We start from the raw sequence: 19,065 nt of genomic DNA, 5'->3' as shown, positions 1-19,065 counted from the left end.
CAACTGGTCCCGCCAACGTGATGTCACGGATTAGGGTGTGGCCTGGAATGTAACATGGCAGACAGCCCCAAGAGAGCAGCAACCTCAAGCCCCCCGGAGCAGCCCCCTAGCCGATGATCAGGAGCTCGTTGTACTGGACCCCCAGATTTAACGGTGTAATACCACATTATTAGAAAGAAGCAGTCAGATTAATAACAAATGTAATAAAATGTCAAACTCTCGTTATTGTCATCGCTGACTAGCAAACTTCCCCTCAATACAAAACTCAGTTTAAAAATGTGTTGATCAATGACAAATTTGGAAGTCTGAAATTAAGATTAAATCAGAATCATCGGGAACAAAATTGAGTTGTATTACACATTCACTGCAGTTCAGGTAAAGTCAAGTATTTTATTAAATAACATTCACCGGAAAAGAAGTTTTAAAAATCCTTTAAAATCTTAATTTGTACAATGATTAGTTTCAAGCCACTGTGCTTAACACTATATATCAATCCATTCACGCTCAACATCAACATACTCAACCCAACCATAAAACATGGAGCATCTCCCGCAGATTATTAAAACATCATGGGTTTTAAATTGGTGCATAGCATCAGACTGCTGCACATGAGTTGATACCCTCCGAACAAAGTCTGAGGTCAACGCTTGTCAGACAGTAGCAGCTTGATCATTTAAAACATCTTCGTATTCTCCACAAGAGAATGTTGTCATGGCTGTTCAAACAGATGTGGATGACTGATTGAATATTAACATTTATAAGTTTAGCTGTACAGCACCGAGTTAATACTGCAGACTGACAATTAATACAGTAGTTTTAAATTATCAGTTGTCCAAAAGCTTAAATGTAACTGAAGTCATTGCATTGCAATCCTCTTGGCTTAGTCCATTAGTGAAGGAAGTGGTTGATGTCCTCATGAATCTCAGCCTCATCCCAGGGTCCTTGGATGTTGTCCTTGTGCCTCTGAAGCATGACCAGCAGCAGAGGGCAGAGCAGCGTAACGCTCCCTAATGCCAGGGCCAAGAGCACAGCTCCCCCTGGCGACTGCGACCCCAGACCTCCCACCCCTCCAACACACACTCCCACACACAAGCCAGTGAACTGACTCGGGGCGGTTTCCCTCAACCTTTGCAGCAGACAGGGCCACATGGCAAACACCAGCAGGGCACAGCTAAGCATGGCAAAGGTGTGCAGAGCGCCAGGTAACCTTGAGGCCAGACACACTGAGGCAAACAGGGCTGCGTTTAGGGACAGGCTGCCGGGGGGAGAGGGGTGAGCGTAAGGGAACGACACCAGGTGGGCCAGCAGCATCACAGCAGACATGGCATACACCGTGTCAGTGCTCACAGACTCTGTTAGTGTCTTTAGAACTGGCGAGAAGCCAAATGTGAAGGAGAGAAAGATAGTGGCACTCTGTAAGTCGGCCAGGCGGGTCCGGAGCTCACAGCCGGACTCCATTTGAGATGTCAAAGCTTGGTGCAGTCCATAACCAAGCAGGGCGCAGACAAGGCTGGTCCACAGCAGCTTCTCAGGGGACAGGAGACCCTGCGAGGAGGACAGAGGAGTGGATCGATTAAGCACTTAATGCACATTGTTCTATACAGGAAATGCACAGGGTTAGTGAATCAGCGAGGACCACAGATCCTCTCAAGCTTTACCTGCTCCATGTAGAGCCAGAGGGTGATAAAAATGGCCACGCATGACAGTTGCTGTCCCACAAAGCCTGCTTCTTTCACCACAGCCCAGTAGCGGTACTGATGGATGCCCTCATTCCTCCGCAGCTCCTCCAGGAACCGCTGGTCCACGTAATTATCAGGGAAAGGTTGTCGCTCCCACAGCACCTTCCGCCAGGGCACAGCTGGACCTGGAGCACCGTCTGGCCCCATCACCCCTGACCACAGACATGCAAACAAATACCGTCACAGTTGTGAACAAGAGCTTTACTCATCCACTGTTATCATCCAAGATTACGGGTGAAACTCAAGAGTAAGCATTATTTTACCAAACAAGGACTTTTACAGGCTAGTTGACCAGCGCCTCTGGACTTCCAACATCTCTGACTGTGTAGAGATGCGGTCTTTAATCATAGCATACTTGTAGTGTTGTGTTGTGTTCGCTGTCAGGGGACTGAATCTTTTCTGAACAGGGTTTTGAACATTAGCTACAGATGTAAGCAGTGTTCACTGTGCTGCTAGCATGAAACTACCGGCACTTCCGGCTTTGACACGATCCAAAAGTCAGACAAACCATATTCATACGTTTGTCTGTCAACAATGATAGCTTGATAACTTGCCAAACATTGTCCACAATTATTGAAAAAAAAAGAAGTTATTTCCCCTACCTGAGGTGGGATTTTGTTTTCAGCAGCGATGCTATAAAACCTTCATGTCCTCATCCCGGAAGTGAAGCCTTTTAATCAGAGCTCACAGCGCCCTCTGCTGTTGGAGTCTGGAAAAAGCAGGTTAACCAAATGTCTGTAAAGGGCAAAAGTTATACTAATAGCTTTTTTTTTTTCTAGATAGGTATCAGTGGTGAAATTACTCAACTCCTTCCCTGCCAACAAACAGACCAAACCATTTCAACATAAATCCTTAAGTGTTTTTTGTCACTTTTAAAAACATGTACCATGACAGAGATATTCACCAATAACCTCATCTGTATTCTGTCAAACAGCAGTGTGTCAGCTCTCTGTCTTCAATGTGACAACCAGGGCAGCCACTGAACCTGTCAGCTCCAGCAAGCTGTCAAAGGAACCGCACACACCAACCATCGTGATCAGAAACCTCAGTGGACATCTACACATTTCAGAGCTTGAATCTCTTTCACAATGCACATGCACGTTTTTTTTTCTCTCAACCACGGATCACATCCGACAGTGTTCCCAGAAGGAATGAATCATCCAAAATGCATCTAAGAGACCAGTTTAGTGTCATAAATCAAAGTATAATAATGTGAGGATGACTGATAATGACCAACAAATGCGTCCTTTTCTTTCAGTGCTCACAGCCCCGGATACTGCTCCACATGTTTAATCATCAAATCTCTTCACCGCTAGTCACTTCTATTTCATCTGAGCTGCTGCATTCTTGACGAGGCCCTAGCTTAGTAAGAAAAACAGAAACACACTAGAACACAAGGATCAGAAAATGTATGATTGTTTAATTTTATACACATTTACAACTACAGGACTTTAGTTCAATAAATATCGTATGACGTCACATTTCTTCTTCTCCACTGCTTCATTATCATATTGACAAAGACTTTTCAAAGATAATGTTGCTGCTGATTTTACAACCTTCTACTAAGTAACTTAGAAATACCTCTTAGAATATTTGTAGACTTTTATTTTCATAAATCTTTAAAGCACTTTAAAATAATCATACACTCGTTTTAACTGCAACTTCATTATACTAAATCAGTTAACCACTTTTGAGACAGAATCTCAACATAAAGGACTTGAACATTGGACATGACAGTGACATCAGGTAGTCAGATGAACAAAGGATGGTTGTTAAACTGAGAGTCACTGTGACCATTTCTTACTGCAGGGACCAAAATTCATACTCTGTATACTGTATCATTTTAAAATAAAGAAGATTGCTAGAAGTTTGGCAACACAGCACTACCAACATAAGGCTGTTAAGTTATGAAGGCAAGAACTCACTCGATGATCTTTATCTTACTGCACAGGTCAAAAAGACGATGACCACATGGAGCTTCCAGTCAGAGAGGCAGGGATCCAAGTTTCATCTGTGGAGCTCGGTAATAACAATACAAGGAATCCTCTCCACAGCCATAACCACAAGTCACTGTGGTGTCTTAAGCCACAAATGACTCAAAAACATCCTCAGCAGAAGGTGTGGACCCGTTTTTGGTCACCCCCCCCCCCCCCCATCATTTCATAAAAATACTTTTGGGCTCATAATGTTAATTTATTCTCTCAAAATATGAAGACACAGAAAAAGGTTGTTCTGTGGCATCAGAGGCAGTGCAATGATAAGATGTCAGTTTGTAATGATGGCGAGTAAAAACAAACAAAACAGACACAGGCCTTGTAAAAGCCTGCTGACCTGCAATAGCAGTGAATGTCTTGTGCATATTGAACCGAGTAGTGCACCCTTGTAGTAGTGGTAATGACCTTATAGAAATAGATTTCTGTCACCAGAGAGTCAGGCAGGCTCAACATCTTCACACAGTCGGTGGCCGTAAACAGACACCCAGCAGCAGGCATGAGGTGGAGCTGGCTGCCATTTGCCCCCACAGGTCGCGGCAGAGGAGAGTAGGGTGGCAGAGATTTGGAGATGACCTGTTTCCGTTTTTTTTTTTTTTTTTACTTCCATGATCCATTTGGTGCTCAAGAGCAGCAGTAGCAGCATGGCCCTACAGGAACCCCTGACTTTACAGTATTGGCATGAAAGGGGGAAATGGGACTGAATTTCTATGAAAAGGCCTCGCAGACTGGCAGCTACATACAAACAACTAAGGCATCATGGTAACAGGCAAAGGAGGGGAAGATTTTCAATGGGGCACACATGAGGAGGACAGAATGACTACACTTCCCACTCCCGTTTGGCAGAAACAAATCAGATTCTTCAGACACCACCATACCATTTCTTCATCTGGTTTAGCACAAATAAAAACACGTCCAAAGAAAAGAGGACATTTTTGCAATTGGCACATTACCTGATCATTATAGGCATTGTTATAAAAAATAGTCGCATCATAAATGTGCTTGTTTTGTCACTTTCTGTGAAGATTTACAGCAGCTAGGAAGGACTATAAAACAATGTACAAGTTTTAAAGAGAGACAAATAGACTCTGAAATAGAGACAAAGAGAGTTAGAAAACACTCCAGTGGATTGAAGACCAGAGCAACAACAGTGGTGACTTGGTTATTAAGAATGTCAAAATGTCTGTCTGTTTGTGTATGTGTGTGCATATGTATGTGTATCGATGACACCCTTTGTTAAAAGTCACAAGCCAGGAGATCTGGGGGTGGGAAAAATCCAAATGGTATCCGTGGGCGAGTGTGTTAGTTTCTTTCTCTGTGTCCCTCCGTTATGTACGAATTTTCCTCTTATCCTCAAACAGTGAGCGGACCAGGTAGACCTGAACCGCTGACACCAGCATCATGACAATGACGTTTATCACAGACCACAAGTTCACCATGTCAAAGTTGCTCTCCTGGATGTTTCTGTCGCGGGCCTCGAACGCCCGCAGCACCGTCTGGATCTGCACACTTTTGCCCAGGCGACTCTTCACGTTGTTGATGGTGTCCTGAAGGAGACGAGACACACAGGATAGAACTGACTGAAGCTGTTATAAGAACTATTAACTACATTGCTTCTCTTGACAATAACTAGATGCAAAAATGTACAAAGTAGAGGGATCGAAATGAGAGTTAGATCTTTTGAGATCGTAAACAAAAGTAGCTAAATCGGGCATGTTCCTTCTTCCATGAGGGAACAACTTCCTGCACAGCTGGCAGATACATTTCCTGTCTTTAAATTGAGTCCAATGTGACTTCTGACACAGATGAAGGCTGTTTCTGGTGAGGGGGCAGTGCAGGACACTGTGGTGCAAGCTCAAACAATTGGCTTCCCGCAGCCAATAGGTGAGAGTTCATGACATTGTCTAGTCTTGTGACACTCTCCTTATGACTCTGCCTGTATTATGTTTTTCCATTGGGCTGGCTGGTTCACAATTTCATGTATTTCTGGCACTGTCACAGCAGGGGAGAGCCACACAGAGACAGGTAAAAACTTAACTTAAGAGACAGGACCAATCATGTCCACCTTGTGGTGGTATTAGTGTTATCCTCAACTCAACAGTAAAGACAAAGCTTTGTTTCTAAAAGTCTCTGTGTGCTCAGCCCTCAGCTCTTCTGATGCTTCTCTATGAATCTTTGCACTCTGGGGTTTAGTTTTGCCATTTGTTCTATTCTATCTCACACTTATTTCACATGCACTTTTTCAGTACAAATGGAATCAGCCAGATATGTATGTATTCTGCACTATTTAGTCAGTGGGTCAGTTTTGAATATTGCGCTGAAGATTTTAAAAGAAAACACGCAGCCATAGTGAGCAACAAATGCCTGCAGGTGACAGGGTTGCCAACAGATCATCAAGGTAGTTTTCTTTACCTTGCTGTGCTTTTCAGTGGAAAACACCCACACCATGCCAGTGTGACCTGCCTGCACTGCAGAGCTCTGAGCAACTACCTCCCCTACTATGGAAAATCCCCTCATGTGGTGGATTGCATGCTATTTTGTTGACAGCCTGTTGGGTCACTTTGCCCCCCCCCCCCATGTCATCCTGTAAGCATAAGTGGCTCAGTGACAATTATCTCAATGGCAAGCAGGGGGGGGGGGCAAAGTCTGACAGATGCAGCAAGAATAAAGCAAACACACGCTGAATAGGTTCAAGCTTAAAAGTTACCTCAATAGTCTGGAATTGGTTCCATGCAAATCATATCTTTTCTGGACTACGTAACGAGACGTCTCTGGCAACATCCTTACCATGATGTCTTCCAGCTTCATGTCCAGCATGTCTGTTCCGATGACGTACTCCTTCCAGTCGTCTGGATCCTCATCTGCATCCATGTTGTCCAGGATCAACTCGAAGAAGATGAGCTTCTCGGAGACAGCACTGAACGTGTTGTCGAAGCAAAACATGTAGTCTCCATCCTCAGTTTCAACACTGGGGGTGGGAAAAAAAAAACACAGGGAAGTGTGAGCTCTTGCATGCATCTGTGTCAGTAAAGTACAACTCCCACATCACCTGTGTAACTTACGTGTGCACTCCGTCTGACTTGCGGTAGTCACTGAACAGCACTTGGCCAGAGGGAGAGGAGATTGTGAAATCTACATCGAGACCAGCACCATCTAATACCTGTTGACAGCCGAGGACATCCACAAAGAAAACAGAAAGAGAAAGAGATACAACAACCCTTTGTGTTAGTTTATTTAACGCATTAAATGTGAGGAATTCCAGTATTTCCTCTCAAGGTCTTCCTCATTCTCCGCTTCAAGCAATAAGCCTGGAAACCTTGTCCTCCACTGTGTAGACACTACAACAGATATATTAAATGCTTGAGATGTCTTTCATACAGGCTATAACAAAAGGTGACTCCTGCTGACATCACCCAACACTTGACACACCAGAAAGTCAGAGATATATCCACAGTGCTGTGAGCTGCACAATGCACCTGGCATAACAGGTTTCCAACAATATGGAAAAAGAGGTGTGAGCCACATATAAACCACAGGTTCTCTTACACAATAGGTCATTCATTTTGACATAGTAGTACATCAGTGCGGTCTGTATGTGATTTGCATGAATATTAACGTCAAATGACACTCACAACGTGCAGCAAACGTAAACAGTGACAGGCTATGACCAACAGATGCAATATTATGTCAATGTTGACTCTAGTTTAAGGGGTTATCACAGTACAGACAGAGATTTTGAATAGCTTTGCTATAACGGTTCAGTTTCATACACAATTATATCACTTATGACCTGATATTCAATCTCCAGGGAGGCATCATTCTTCATGGTCTGGTAGAAACACTCCTTGCGACCGGGGGGTAGAGTGAATGTGAAGTCGCTGTCCAAAGACTGGGAGAAGGCAGCCAGCCCCACAAACCTGTCCGAGATAAGAGCCACAAACACGGACAGGACACACAAAAGTACCCGGACTACCTCCATGGTGAAGCCTGCGTGTGTCAAAGTCCAAACGAGCCAAAACGGTGTCACAGTAGCAAGCTACTGTACTGTTAAGTTACTGACGAGGGAGCTAGCAACGTTCGCCCAAACTTCACTTCTGTTGAAATGTTCTCACTCTGAGGGCTGTCGACACTTCAGGACCCCGCCTGTTCAAAATAGCAGCACATATTTTTTTTCTTACGTCAAAAAAAAAAGTCCTATTAATTAACTATTATATCTCAAGTTACTGAAATGTATTGTTGTATTTATCAATCGATATATTGGCTACATTGAAAAAGTAAAGGCACATTTTTAGGGTTCTTCTCAGATTGCACTCTGGGATATGTAGTTATTTTGTTCACGTGGGGTAAATAGAAGGAAACAGACTGTAAAATCATATTCTTCCTTACTGTAATCGAAAATAAAGTTACGACTTTGAAGAAGGACGACATGGATGTTGATTTATACACGTCTGAAGATGTTTTTAAAGGGCATGGTGCTGGATTTTTATATTTTAATGGCTCCAAATATTTCACTGACATTAAGATAGGCTACTGATTACAGTAAAACTATGGCATTCAAAGTGAATGTCCGTTGGAATCACAAAATTAAATGTATTCCCAGTCAAAAAAGAAAAGAAAAGAAAAGAAAGAACAAGAAGAAGATGAAAGTGTCTGAATTTATGTTACAGATAAATTACTAATATGAGCGTTATAACGAATGATTATTCTTGACACATATTTTCAGGACTTTTTTGAATATCCATTTTTATTCTATATGACTGTATTTCACGATGAAGTCAAATAGAACATAGTGTTCACATTCCTCCAAGCACCCACCACCCACCTCATTAAGAGCTTTGAACTTTCGCATAATTGCCTTCACAGACACACAAGTATCGACACAAGTCAGGTATATTACAAAAGTCTGTCATCAGGCGATTGAGCAATAACTTGAAATAATGTGTGCTTTAGTGATTTGCTTATCAAGAAAATAGGTGACGCGTCCTGCTCCACAATCACCAACTCATTTTCACGTCAAAGAGGTGGGGGTTGGCACGTCAACTAGTGTTGCTACCTGTCCTGTGATTGGTCAACGAATCCACAGGTCGGATCTGATTGGTCGGTCGTGGAGCGGGGGTTGAACTCACCGACAGTCAGCTTCCCGTCAACAGCAGTGGCTGCTAAAGCTAAGAAAGAGGCGGACAGGCGGTCCGCACAATGAAAATTAGCACACTTCAAGTGTAGTTTTTAGACACAGAAGACAGTCGCTTGTGTATTTGTAATTAGCGACCGGCCCTCAGTCAACTAAAAGCTTGTCTTTGGTGTCGTGAGAAATTAGAGAAAAAAAACAAAGAGCGAGGATGTTGGTCCCCGCGGGAAGATAATGAAGAGGCTGCGCGTTTTGTTGGTGTGCCTCATTGTAGCTCTCCTGTGCTGGTAAGCTAAGCCCGACATCTCCACTCACATCATTAATGACATGCCAGACAAATAACAGTCGTAACAATTTGTCGACCACGTTTTAAGGGTACATTTAATTGTCCGTCACGCCGCTTTGCTTAATGTCTTTTGCCGCATAATATCCGTTAGTCATCAATGTTCGGCGGTATGAATCCTCCTACATAGCTAACATTATCAGCTCCTGTAGTTCCAGTCTGTGTTTAATTAACCTAATTTGTAAGAACAGCCTGAGCCTTGTTTGTATTGATACTAAACATAGGTGCCTGATTAAGTTTGACGATAAATTTGTTCTTAGTGGGTTAGTAGGTTAACCAGCCAGCTGTTGAATAGGAGCATAGCTAGCTAACCTTAACTAGATGGGCTGTGTCAGCAAACGTTAATTGCCCGATGATTGGTAACATTGATCTTGACAGAGAAATGTGGCAAGTGATGTTTACAAGCTTCGTATTACTTATCAAGAATTATAACGTTGCTCTTTGCAATACAAATGCTTCAACAAACCATCATTTCAATATTGATTGATATATTTCAAGTATCTAGAAAATTCTAAAAATAAAATAAAATAAAAAAAAAAGTATTTGAAATAAAGAGTTAATGAAAACAATCTTGGCATTCTTAGCCTAATCAATACATTACTGACTACTATGATGAAATGAAACAGGTCACATGACACATGAGATCCTCTGCTTACACTCTGAGGAGTTAGAGTTTACTGTCAACAGTCAGTTACAGTCAGGTATTTGCATTCAACAGTGTAAATAAGTTTGTATTTAGAAAGCACGGGTTGTAGTTCCTCTCCTGACTACACGCATGCAGTGGAAACATCAGGAAGATTAACTTAACTCATGAATTTGTTTAATCTCAGAGGCACGGAGCAGGTAACAATGAGCACGGTTTGCGAAATGGGATTAGCAAGTTCAGCTAACATGCCACCTTTTATCCATTTTGGTGATTCAGAAGCAGCAAGACCTTCACTGTGTGTGGCCTACAGGCTGTTGTTTCTCCACTGTCTTGGTCATTTGTTTGTGATAATTATTCACCATCACTTTTCTTGGCAATATAGAGGGTGGTTTTGTTCTAGTACCATTTAAATAATCTAACAACTGAGCTCTTCCATATCATGCAATACCTGAATTTCATATGTGCCATCATTTTCTTCATTATAACGCTTCTAGGAAATCTCAGTACTTGAGTTGGCAGTACAGAGACAATAATAGTCCTGGTGACAAAAGGTGTAATGATCATATTCACTTAATTCATACTTGAGGTCCCTGTTAATTATAGTTTAAAAACAGTGTTCTTTTCCTTTCTTTTCCTCCTCACTGTTTACTCGAAGCATAGGAAACAGAGATTTGAGTGCTCATGTTTTATTAATCATGACAGGGATAAGCATTATGCAATGCCCTCATCAATAAGTAAAACTGTCTCCAGTACACAATCTGGTGAAGTGCAGCCATGCTAGTATTCATGTTTTCCAAAAATGAGGCAAATTTGCATTAAATAAGTCTAAATATTTGGCTCTGACTGACTCAGACTTTGATAAATCTACTTTTTAGTCTCAGTTTGTAACCCTTGTACCCTTTTTTTCAGAAGAATGATCACATTCACATAGATTAGATTAGATTATTTCAGAAGAATTACAGTGATAAGATTTAGTCTTTTTGTCTTTAAAGCAGGAAAATGAAGAAGAGAAATATGAGAACATGAAAAACACAGCAACTAGACAGAACAGGATACTGCTCTCTGGTCACTGAGAGCAAGTAAAACAGGGATAGAGACAGAAAGATCAACATATTCTTAGTTAGTCATTTAAATTCAAGAATGTCCAAGGGAATATTGAAGTTTTGATCCATGAATGAGACAGTCCTCCCTGGTAACAGCTAGACATGCCACACTCTGGCACGTTGGATATTTGCTTGCCTAAAACCTTGGTGCACGTTTTCACTTTCATACAGACTCACTAATGACCACGCAACCACATGCACAGATTTCATTACTAATGCGATCCCTTTTTAGTGTGCTGTTGTCGGCCTCTCGCTCCTCCGTGCCAACTCTCACACGTACCGGTGGGAACAGAGAAACGGGGAACGCAGTTGTTGCAGTAATCTGAAGGTTTCCAAGGCAGCAGTCATTTTAAACAGAGAGGGGCTCAGTGTGAGGAGGCGGACTGCAACAGACTGTGGGAAGCACCATTCTGTCGTCGCGATTAATCGGCTGTTTTTTCCCTGTGCTGGTTTAAATGGTCAGGGCTAATCTTGATATTTCTGGTCATCCATGTTTTTATTTATGAGGATTTTTTTCCTCCATAAATAACGATAAAACAGCTGTAGATAGACAACATGGGATCTTTCTATGCTGCAGTGCTCTGAAAGGCACAGCAGAATGTATTCTGTGCGTGTCATGACGCCCCTTCACTCACATATTCAACAACAGGGATCTTACTGTGTGCACGGTATGCTGGCTTGGGCCGTCGATGTCGGCATCACTGTAGAGAGTTTGCATGAGTGTGTTTGCTTGAGGGTGCACCCAGGTTGATTGTCAGTAATGATAGTTTACCACACACACATTTTCTCCCTGTTAAGATTTTAATTTTCGTGCCTAGACGTCAGCTGAGTGTGTTGTGCCAGCACTCTTCTCTGCTGAACCAGATGAACAGACAGAGCTTGTTATTTGACTTTCTCTCAAACATCTGGCATCTTTCCGCTTATTTCATTCTGTTAAATTACATGAGAGACATAAAAACAATTGGATCAATGATCGTTGCGTTTATATAGGAGCATGCACAAGTAGCTGCATATCTTCTCATCATCTCATTTGCTTCCTGTGTCATAGGCTTATTAGTTTCATAGCCATTTGAAGATTATTGTTATTATGTAACATGATTAGCACTCAAGAGATAACTTTGTAGCCAATTGACCAGCAGGGATTTTCTATACTGTTCCATTAGAGTACAGACGCTGTGTAATCATCCATAGCATAACAGAAATAGCAACACATTACACTTTCAGTAAAATTAATTTGTCATCCCAGTGTTGTTGAATCTGCTGACTGACATGATTGTTGTATGATATAGTGTCTGTGCTGTCCATTCACTGTTGTAAATTAATTTCATGTAGTTTTAATACCTTTATTCCACCCAAAATGGTGTTTGTGCTGTATGTTTTGACAGCAGTCCGGTAAGAGGACACCACGGGATTGCTTGTCTGACCTGTTTCCTTTCTGAGATCATCTGTAGGATGAGATGGTATATGAACTTTCACCTGGCCCCTGCTGTCAGATCAAAGTTTCCTAATGCACAGTTTCTGTACTTGAGCAGACTTCTGCGGAGACCTCCTGTCCTGCATAAACACTCTAAATATCTTGAGACAAAGACAAAGAAAGCCCACAGCCAGTTAGCATGTTACATACATTCCCTTTCTCCATACCCACAGTTAAAAGTGTGAAATTGTTGTGAAAAGGCAAAGGCGTGAACATATTTCTAGACTGTGTGCTCCTCTGTCTGAAGGTGTCCTCTGAAAGGACCATGTGAGCACCATATTAACAAGGAGGCTGAAGCATAGCTGGAGGACCCTCTTGTTAAAAGAACTATGTGTTCTGCCCACATTGTAAAAGTTCCCTTTTTTGGGGGCAGTTGTTGCGCAAGTACATCCTCATAGTGTTACCCACGTGCATTAGTGGCCTGTTGTCACTGGTAGCACTGCTTGTATTTAGACCAGGGGACATTCTGCAGCACCTGTACTGGGCACAAGAGAGAAACAGGGAAGACTGTGTGTGTGTGTGTTTTTTTGTTGGCTGGTCCAGCCAAGAAAGGGGAGGGAAGGGGGTTGTAACTTGAAGGTAACCTGGAAGGTAACAAAGCCTCCCTTTGGACAAGACCATGTTGTTTACTTTAGTGTTCTCCTGAAGCTCATCAACTCCCAGCTATACATTTCATCCAGCAGGCCTTGTTGTTGCTTTCATTGTCCTTTTTAAAACTATGTGGCTGCTGTGATTTACAGCATGTGCGTTCATGCACATGCTAATTTTTTCTCTTTTCTCAGCCCTCAACAGATGACTCCTTTGTTGTTTTGGTATTGTCAAACTTGATGTTTTACCTCATTTCAGAAATTTTTAGCATTATTTATAGCCACAGTCTGGCTGCATATTTGGTCGAATCCGACCGTAAAGTATGTGGACTGGCCAGTAATGTACCCCTTTACACTGACTTTTGTGTAGTCTGAAGAGCATAGTTAATTGACATCGAGTTGCAGATCTATACACAGGCACCCACATACTGACCTGTCCCGCTGTGCAAGTCATGTGTACACACAAATGTGCAGATAAGACATACACGAACTTGTGACTTTGTGTTCTGTCTAACTTAGGGCTGTGCATTAACTCCTCTTTATCCTGCAGTATAGAAGCATATCATCATGATAAAAAGGAGCTTTGAGTTTAGCCATGTGGCTTATCTGGTTTGCTTGCTTTTTAATCCCTCCTGACTAACATTCTGAGTAAAGATGCAGCATATTTCAACCCTCAACTGAATGTTATCTAAAGTACTTTATTCCCTAACCATTTGGAGCATTGATGAACTTACAAAGACTGAGAAAAGGTTATCTGTCAGAGCAAACATGACATTTGACCTGCATGTCAAAAAATGAATCATCCTTTTCAGCGAGTAAAGCAGGCCCAGGCCTCTTGTTCGAAGACGTAATGTTTTGTTGTTTTTTCTCTTGGCTTAATCAAAGAGTACCAGATAAGTTGTCCCTTTTTTTTCAGTAAATTTTCAGAACTCAATTTGAAACTCAGATCAGGCATGAAAATGCATAGTCAGTTATTAGTTGTCAACAGAAACATGTTGATTTAATCAACTGTGAAATAAAAATGCGAAAAATGTGCTTGTTTTGTTTTTCACGTGTGATCAGATTACTTTCATTTGGCTGATCAGACTGGGTATAATCAGCTCTCAGTGGGTGCATTTATACCTTGTAATTCTGTCTTAAAATCTAGTGCCACAACTTTCTCTTTCCGCAATTGTTGGCTTACAGACCAGAGGCTCAGTAACTGAGAGTCCATCTTTCTGTTGTTGTTGTAGCAGGCCAGAGTTTAGCTCTGTGGGCTGGCAGTTCTAGGTTTATGTGAGGAGACAGAGCTGGACTTGCACTCCAGAACCCACTATTGTTCCTGCCCACTGGCCATAGAGACTGCTGAACACATTGAGCTCTCATGCCTGATGGCCTTCCTGCCTCCCAGCTGCATGGCTCTCTGTACATTACTGCTTTACCCTGGCACAGCATGAGTCATGTTAAGCATTCGCACTGAGCTAGCATCTAAGGTGGATCCAGTGTTGGGTCGAGTCAGTACAGCGGGGTATCTAAGGCTGAGGGGTAGGACTGGGTCATCAAACAGTCTTAAAGCCAAACTGCAGTAACATTCTGTTGATACTGAATATGAATGTTGAATGCTTGTAGTCAGTGTGATCTGTGTGGTGGGTGCCAACCTAAGCCAGCCAGACAGCAGTTTATGCAGTATAGCCAGTTATATTGCAGTTTGTTTTGACTTCTCACAATGGTGGTAAACTGTATCATAGATTGGTTGAGAGAGAAATAACCCCGACTTTATTAGTCTGCTTTATGCTTGATCGTAGCTGCACACTTTGTAGAAGTAAGTATGGAAGTAACAACAGGACAGATATCTTTTACTATTTTGAGTCAAGTTTGAATTAGGGTTGCTGCCAGTTCATTTCATTAATTGTCACTGAATTGTTTAATTGCTCATCACAATTTCTCAGAGCCCAAAGTGACCTCTTATATGTCCATAGAACAGTCCAAAACTCAACAACTCTTCATTTATTATCATACATGACAAACAGAAGCAACAAATCCTTGCATTTAAGAAGATGGAACCTGGGAAAATTGTGTTAATTAGTGTGACTGTTATGACTGCAGAATAGCATAAAGCAAAGACACTTGGCCTGTCTTCATTAGGTATCATGCAGATGTATAAAAGATCAAGTGTCATCACTCTTTCAGCTTTGTGTCAATTCATCTAGTCTCTCAGTAAGCTCATCTGAACTGTCCAAAGGACAATCTTACTAACCCGGCACTTTGCAACTACATGTTTAAACTGCCCCACAATGCAACACAACATTGTTTTTTTAAAATTGGGAATTGCTTGCATTAGATTCTTGTAGATTTGTAAATCAGTAGAGCATGATGACATGTATTCTTAGAAAGCTTGCAGTTGGCTGCGAAGAGCCACATAACTTCTATTTCTTTGCAAAGTGATTTAGTTATGACATTTTGCTTTATTTTCTGGCAGGGGAGAACTTCCTTGCAGGATCCTGTTGCTCACATAATATGTTTCTGGGAATTGGTAGGCCTGCAGTAAGAGTTGAATGCTGGCCAGTAGCCTGAGGCCCTGTCAGTGGTTACAATGAAAATGCCACTGTTTATGACGTTAGTGAAAAGTATTGTGAGGGTGGAGACTTTTTAGGTCTTTAAGGTGAAGACTTACATCAGATCACAAGCGTCAATAAGCCCTACTGTGTGTGTTTGCTTGTGTTTGTGAGAAGAGGGTATGACAAAGGGTTGATTGTTGATTGATCTATAGTAATTGACAACTGAGGATTCAGTTTGATCTTACGTTAAGCATATGTTCTGAGTCATTAACAGCGCACATGTCTTATCAGATTATGAATTATGTTAATTGTATGTAAAATAGTCACGTCAAATTCTAATGCATCTCAGGACAATTTCCGATAACGCCTGTTATGAACTATACTCTGAGTTTTGAATAATTTCACTTAAAACAGGGCTTGCTTTGCTTTTTCCTGCCCTCGTAGAGAAAGGCACTATTTTTCCCTTCTCTGAAAATGCTGTGGTTTCTGCTCCTCCCCTCCCCCTCTCTGGCTCTGCTCCTTACTGTTTACCTTACTGGCTGTGCTTGTCCTGTCTAGTATTCTATACCTAACCTTTGTCTTTGTAAAGGCTTCAGTCTCATGTACAGCAAGTGTTTTTGTCTGTGTATATGTGCCCTTAATCTGTCAGGGGGAGGGCAACATACAGAACGGTGTCTGTCCATAGCTGACTCACAGGGCCACTAAAGAACATTGTGTACTAAAGCTAACAAGGGCATGTTTTGCTGAGGCACTCACGTGAAGACAGACCAACGCCATCAGATGTACTTTCCTCTAGCCGTCTGCCAAATGCAAAATCCCATTATCTTATTTCACAAGTCAAATAAATTAGATTTGAAGTTGATGTCTGATTCAAATAAGCAATATACAGTGTGCTTGTTGTTTTAGATTGGCTGAATAGATAACCACCATCATATGAGTATAATATATTGTTCAAAACCAAAATGTCATGGTCTTCATGTCCTATTCCAGCATTTTGTTTTGTAAAAACTTTGGTCTGTTCCTCAGTCATTAGGAGGTCACTGTTTGCATTGGAGTTTATATGGAAAATGTAAATGTTTCACCACGCTGCACCACATGGTCACACTGTGTTCTGAAGTGAATGTTTGATGAGTTTTTGTACTCCTGCTGTGCTTGCTGATGCATACACACTGACTAAGAATGCACATGTATTGTTGTATCCTATCCCACCCATGCTAACCCCATACAGGCAGAATGGCTTTTCCTATCAAATTACATTATATCACATGACTGCGTCCTCCAGTCCCCATTGTCCTGGCCCGATGTTCCCGATGTCGCATTCCCAAGCCTCTTTGATCCCAGTTCGACTGGGACAACTGTGATACTTCACAGCTTCACTGTTTCCACCAATACTGTGGCTACGTGTTGTTTGTCTGGCTCAGTGTTACAGAATATGTGTTTAATTTGCCTGCTAAACGTTTTGCAGGCAGCATCTTAAATAAATGGGAAATACTCGATCAATTCATTATCCTTGAGAATAATGCTTTTGTTCTTGCAACAACAGTGTGTCTGTTAAATTTACTTTGAGGTGTTTCATATCTGTACTATGATAATATTCATTAGTGCATTGCTGAAAACTCCATAATCCACTAAAGCAATTTATTGTGATTCATTTTTATAACCATTTCAATGCACTGTGAAATGTTATGTAGATTTTAGGCTATTAGGGAAGTAGCACTGCCTCTTATGGTAAAGATCTTGATCTGGCTTGCATTTGCATTTGTTTTGAAAGAAAGAAGCAACATCAGGGGTGTATAATGACGAGGTATATATTTTATGGCTATGTAAGATGAATCACCTATATAATGATGGTGAAACAAAATTAATTTTATTTCAATAACTTTCCCACACATACACCTAGGTTACATATAAACCTACAGCATAGAAATTGCCTACCGTCCTGCTGTTGACTTTGTGTGTCTACGCAGGTCATACAGGGGCATCACTATTAAATTGAGACGGTTCCATAACCAGTTAAAATGTTCTTGCAGGATTTTAAGTACAGTGCTCTTAACTTGATTGTATAATCTAATTTCATCATGAAAAAAATCCAAAAAACGCTGCACCCTGGTGGGACAAGTTATAAAGGGAATATTCATCTATGTCTTTACTCCAAGAATGGATCAAACAACACTTTCTTGACGGTTGATTCCTGCTGTCTGTGCTCAGAGTCTCTCTGGTACAGTTTTCTTTTGCATTTGAACAGTATAGATAATGTTGTATGTATCTGACTTGGTGCTGCTGTTGTGTCATTGAGGATTAAATCTTACTGCATCAGTAATCTAGCTGATAACGCACAGCTGTCTAACTGTTTTGACTCTAGATTGAAATATCTTTAATATCAGTGCGCTGCAGCATGTACGGTGAACGCAGTTCTTCAGGAGCAGCAGTCTTTCTTTCACCTGATGCCTTGGCCTGCTTAGTGCCACAGGCTAGTTTCCAAATAGAGGTGTGTCTGTTCATTCACATTACATCCTAGAGAAAGACTCCTGTGTGCCTTTGAATGGATTTCTGTGCGTCACAGAGCCGGTGTCGCAAAAGAAGGATCCTTAAAGATCAGAAAGGCAAACATGCTTTACAAATAGCTTAAAGTAGTGTGGATTATAAGACTTTGAGGCCTTTCATTATATTTAATGAACTCAAAGTGTTTTATCAAATTGCAATCATCTGTCTTTAAGGTTAAACAGGATGAAGTGGTGTCATTGTTCCAGGAACTACTGGGCTGCTGCCAGTGTGTTTTATAAGCATGGTATTTTAACAGTGAGTAATAATGAGTAAGCCCCTAATGAAATTCTCTTTGAACACAAGCATGACATCAGTTTAGAGGTATTGTTCCATTGCTTGAACAAAGCATTATTAATCCAAGCTTATATAATCACCCGGTTTTCTTCATTTATTCCTGCAATGCAGGAGGTGAATTGGTATTTCAAACTTAAGTGTATGATTACCTGCATTAATTTCAGACAGTAATACAAATCATTCGAGTAGCTTTAGTTAAAGTTAAAGGTTTTCTTTTTATATCTGAGTGTCAATATTTCAGCATGTATTATGCTTTGAAAAATACAAATGTATTTGAATAATTTAAAAAAATCTATGAACATGATCTCCTTTTTGAAAACCTTGATTACAACAGATTTGGATCCACTTTATTTGAAGAAGCCTTATACCATTTTATTTCAAGGATTGTTTAGATTTCACACATCCGGGGTGCAAAATGAACTTGAATATTCCAATTTTACCAGCTCCAACAATTTTGCATTTTTAGCTTGTGAGTGGTCCCTTTTTTGTGCCCTGGTTCTCTGCACTCATGTTTGTCCTTTCACTGCCCACCTTCAGCTCTGCACTTCTCTAAATTCTAGAGTAGAGAAAAGTTGGTGGTTGAGGCTTTTTTAGCTTTTACTCATAAACCCTAACCCTTGCCATCCCAAGTTCTAAGTTGGAGAGTTGGGACTGATTTCTGATGTGCTCGATAAATGCA

The 19,065-nt window shown here is 41.3% G+C and overlaps 3 protein-coding genes across 6 annotated transcripts in view; 1 reads left to right on the top strand and 2 right to left on the bottom strand.

Annotated features, from left to right (window-relative positions):
* Nucleotides 1–365: 365 nt before the first annotated feature.
* On the bottom strand, nt 366–2,454 carry pigc (phosphatidylinositol glycan anchor biosynthesis, class C). Of its 2 annotated transcripts, none has more exons than XM_037116148.1 (3): nt 2,342–2,454; nt 1,659–1,891; nt 366–1,545 (listed from the first exon to the last, which is right to left on the bottom strand). In XM_037116148.1, the coding sequence occupies exons 2-3, from the start codon at nt 1,884–1,886 to the stop codon at nt 889–891; spliced, it is 885 nt and encodes a 294-aa protein (XP_036972043.1). In that variant the 5' UTR covers nt 1,887–1,891; nt 2,342–2,454; the 3' UTR covers nt 366–888. The 2 variants fall into 2 exon arrangements, with proteins under 2 accessions (XP_036972043.1, XP_036972044.1); XM_037116149.1 differs by lacking the exon at nt 2,342–2,454 and adding an exon at nt 2,003–2,306.
* A 685-nt stretch (nt 2,455–3,139) lies between these two features.
* tmed5 (transmembrane p24 trafficking protein 5) lies at nt 3,140–7,858 on the bottom strand. The gene is made up of 4 exons (XM_037116150.1): nt 7,521–7,858; nt 6,793–6,890; nt 6,518–6,698; nt 3,140–5,277 (listed from the first exon to the last, which is right to left on the bottom strand). Exons 1-4 carry the CDS (start codon nt 7,707–7,709, stop codon nt 5,059–5,061), a joined length of 687 nt encoding a protein of 228 aa, XP_036972045.1. The 5' UTR covers nt 7,710–7,858; the 3' UTR covers nt 3,140–5,058.
* Nucleotides 7,859–8,871: 1,013 nt separating this feature from the next.
* Nucleotides 8,872–19,065, top strand: part of suco (SUN domain containing ossification factor) — a 40,471-nt gene continuing 30,277 nt past the window's right edge. For all 3 annotated transcript variants that reach the window (XM_037116143.1, XM_037116145.1, XM_037116144.1), the window contains exon 1: nt 8,872–9,145. In XM_037116143.1, coding sequence (XP_036972038.1) covers nt 9,093–9,145 — 53 coding nt within the window. In that variant the 5' untranslated portion in view covers nt 8,872–9,092. The remainder of the gene's footprint in view (nt 9,146–19,065) is intronic.

The sequence above is a fragment of the Acanthopagrus latus genome, chromosome 11 (genome assembly GCF_904848185.1).
Source record: "Acanthopagrus latus isolate v.2019 chromosome 11, fAcaLat1.1, whole genome shotgun sequence".
Classification (NCBI taxonomy): Eukaryota; Metazoa; Chordata; class Actinopteri; order Spariformes; family Sparidae; genus Acanthopagrus; species Acanthopagrus latus.
Note: the sequence above shows the minus strand (reverse complement) of the source record. Positions and strands in the feature narration are given on the sequence as shown.

Coding starts and splice junctions, on each gene's coding strand:
- pigc (XM_037116148.1), bottom strand. CDS start 1,886: ATGGGGCCAGACGGTGCTCCAGGTCCAGCTGTGCCCTGGCGGAAGGTG. Junction 1,546..1,658: donor TCTGGCTCTACATGGAGCAG/GTAAAGCTTGAG, acceptor TCCTCCTCGCAG/GGTCTCCTGTCCCCTGAGAA.
- tmed5 (XM_037116150.1), bottom strand. CDS start 7,709: ATGGAGGTAGTCCGGGTACTTTTGTGTGTCCTGTCCGTGTTTGTGGCT. Junction 6,891..7,520: donor CCCTGGAGATTGAATATCAG/GTCATAAGTGAT, acceptor GGCTGTCAACAG/GTATTAGATGGTGCTGGTCT. Junction 6,699..6,792: donor AAGTCAGACGGAGTGCACAC/GTAAGTTACACA, acceptor TCCCACCCCCAG/TGTTGAAACTGAGGATGGAG.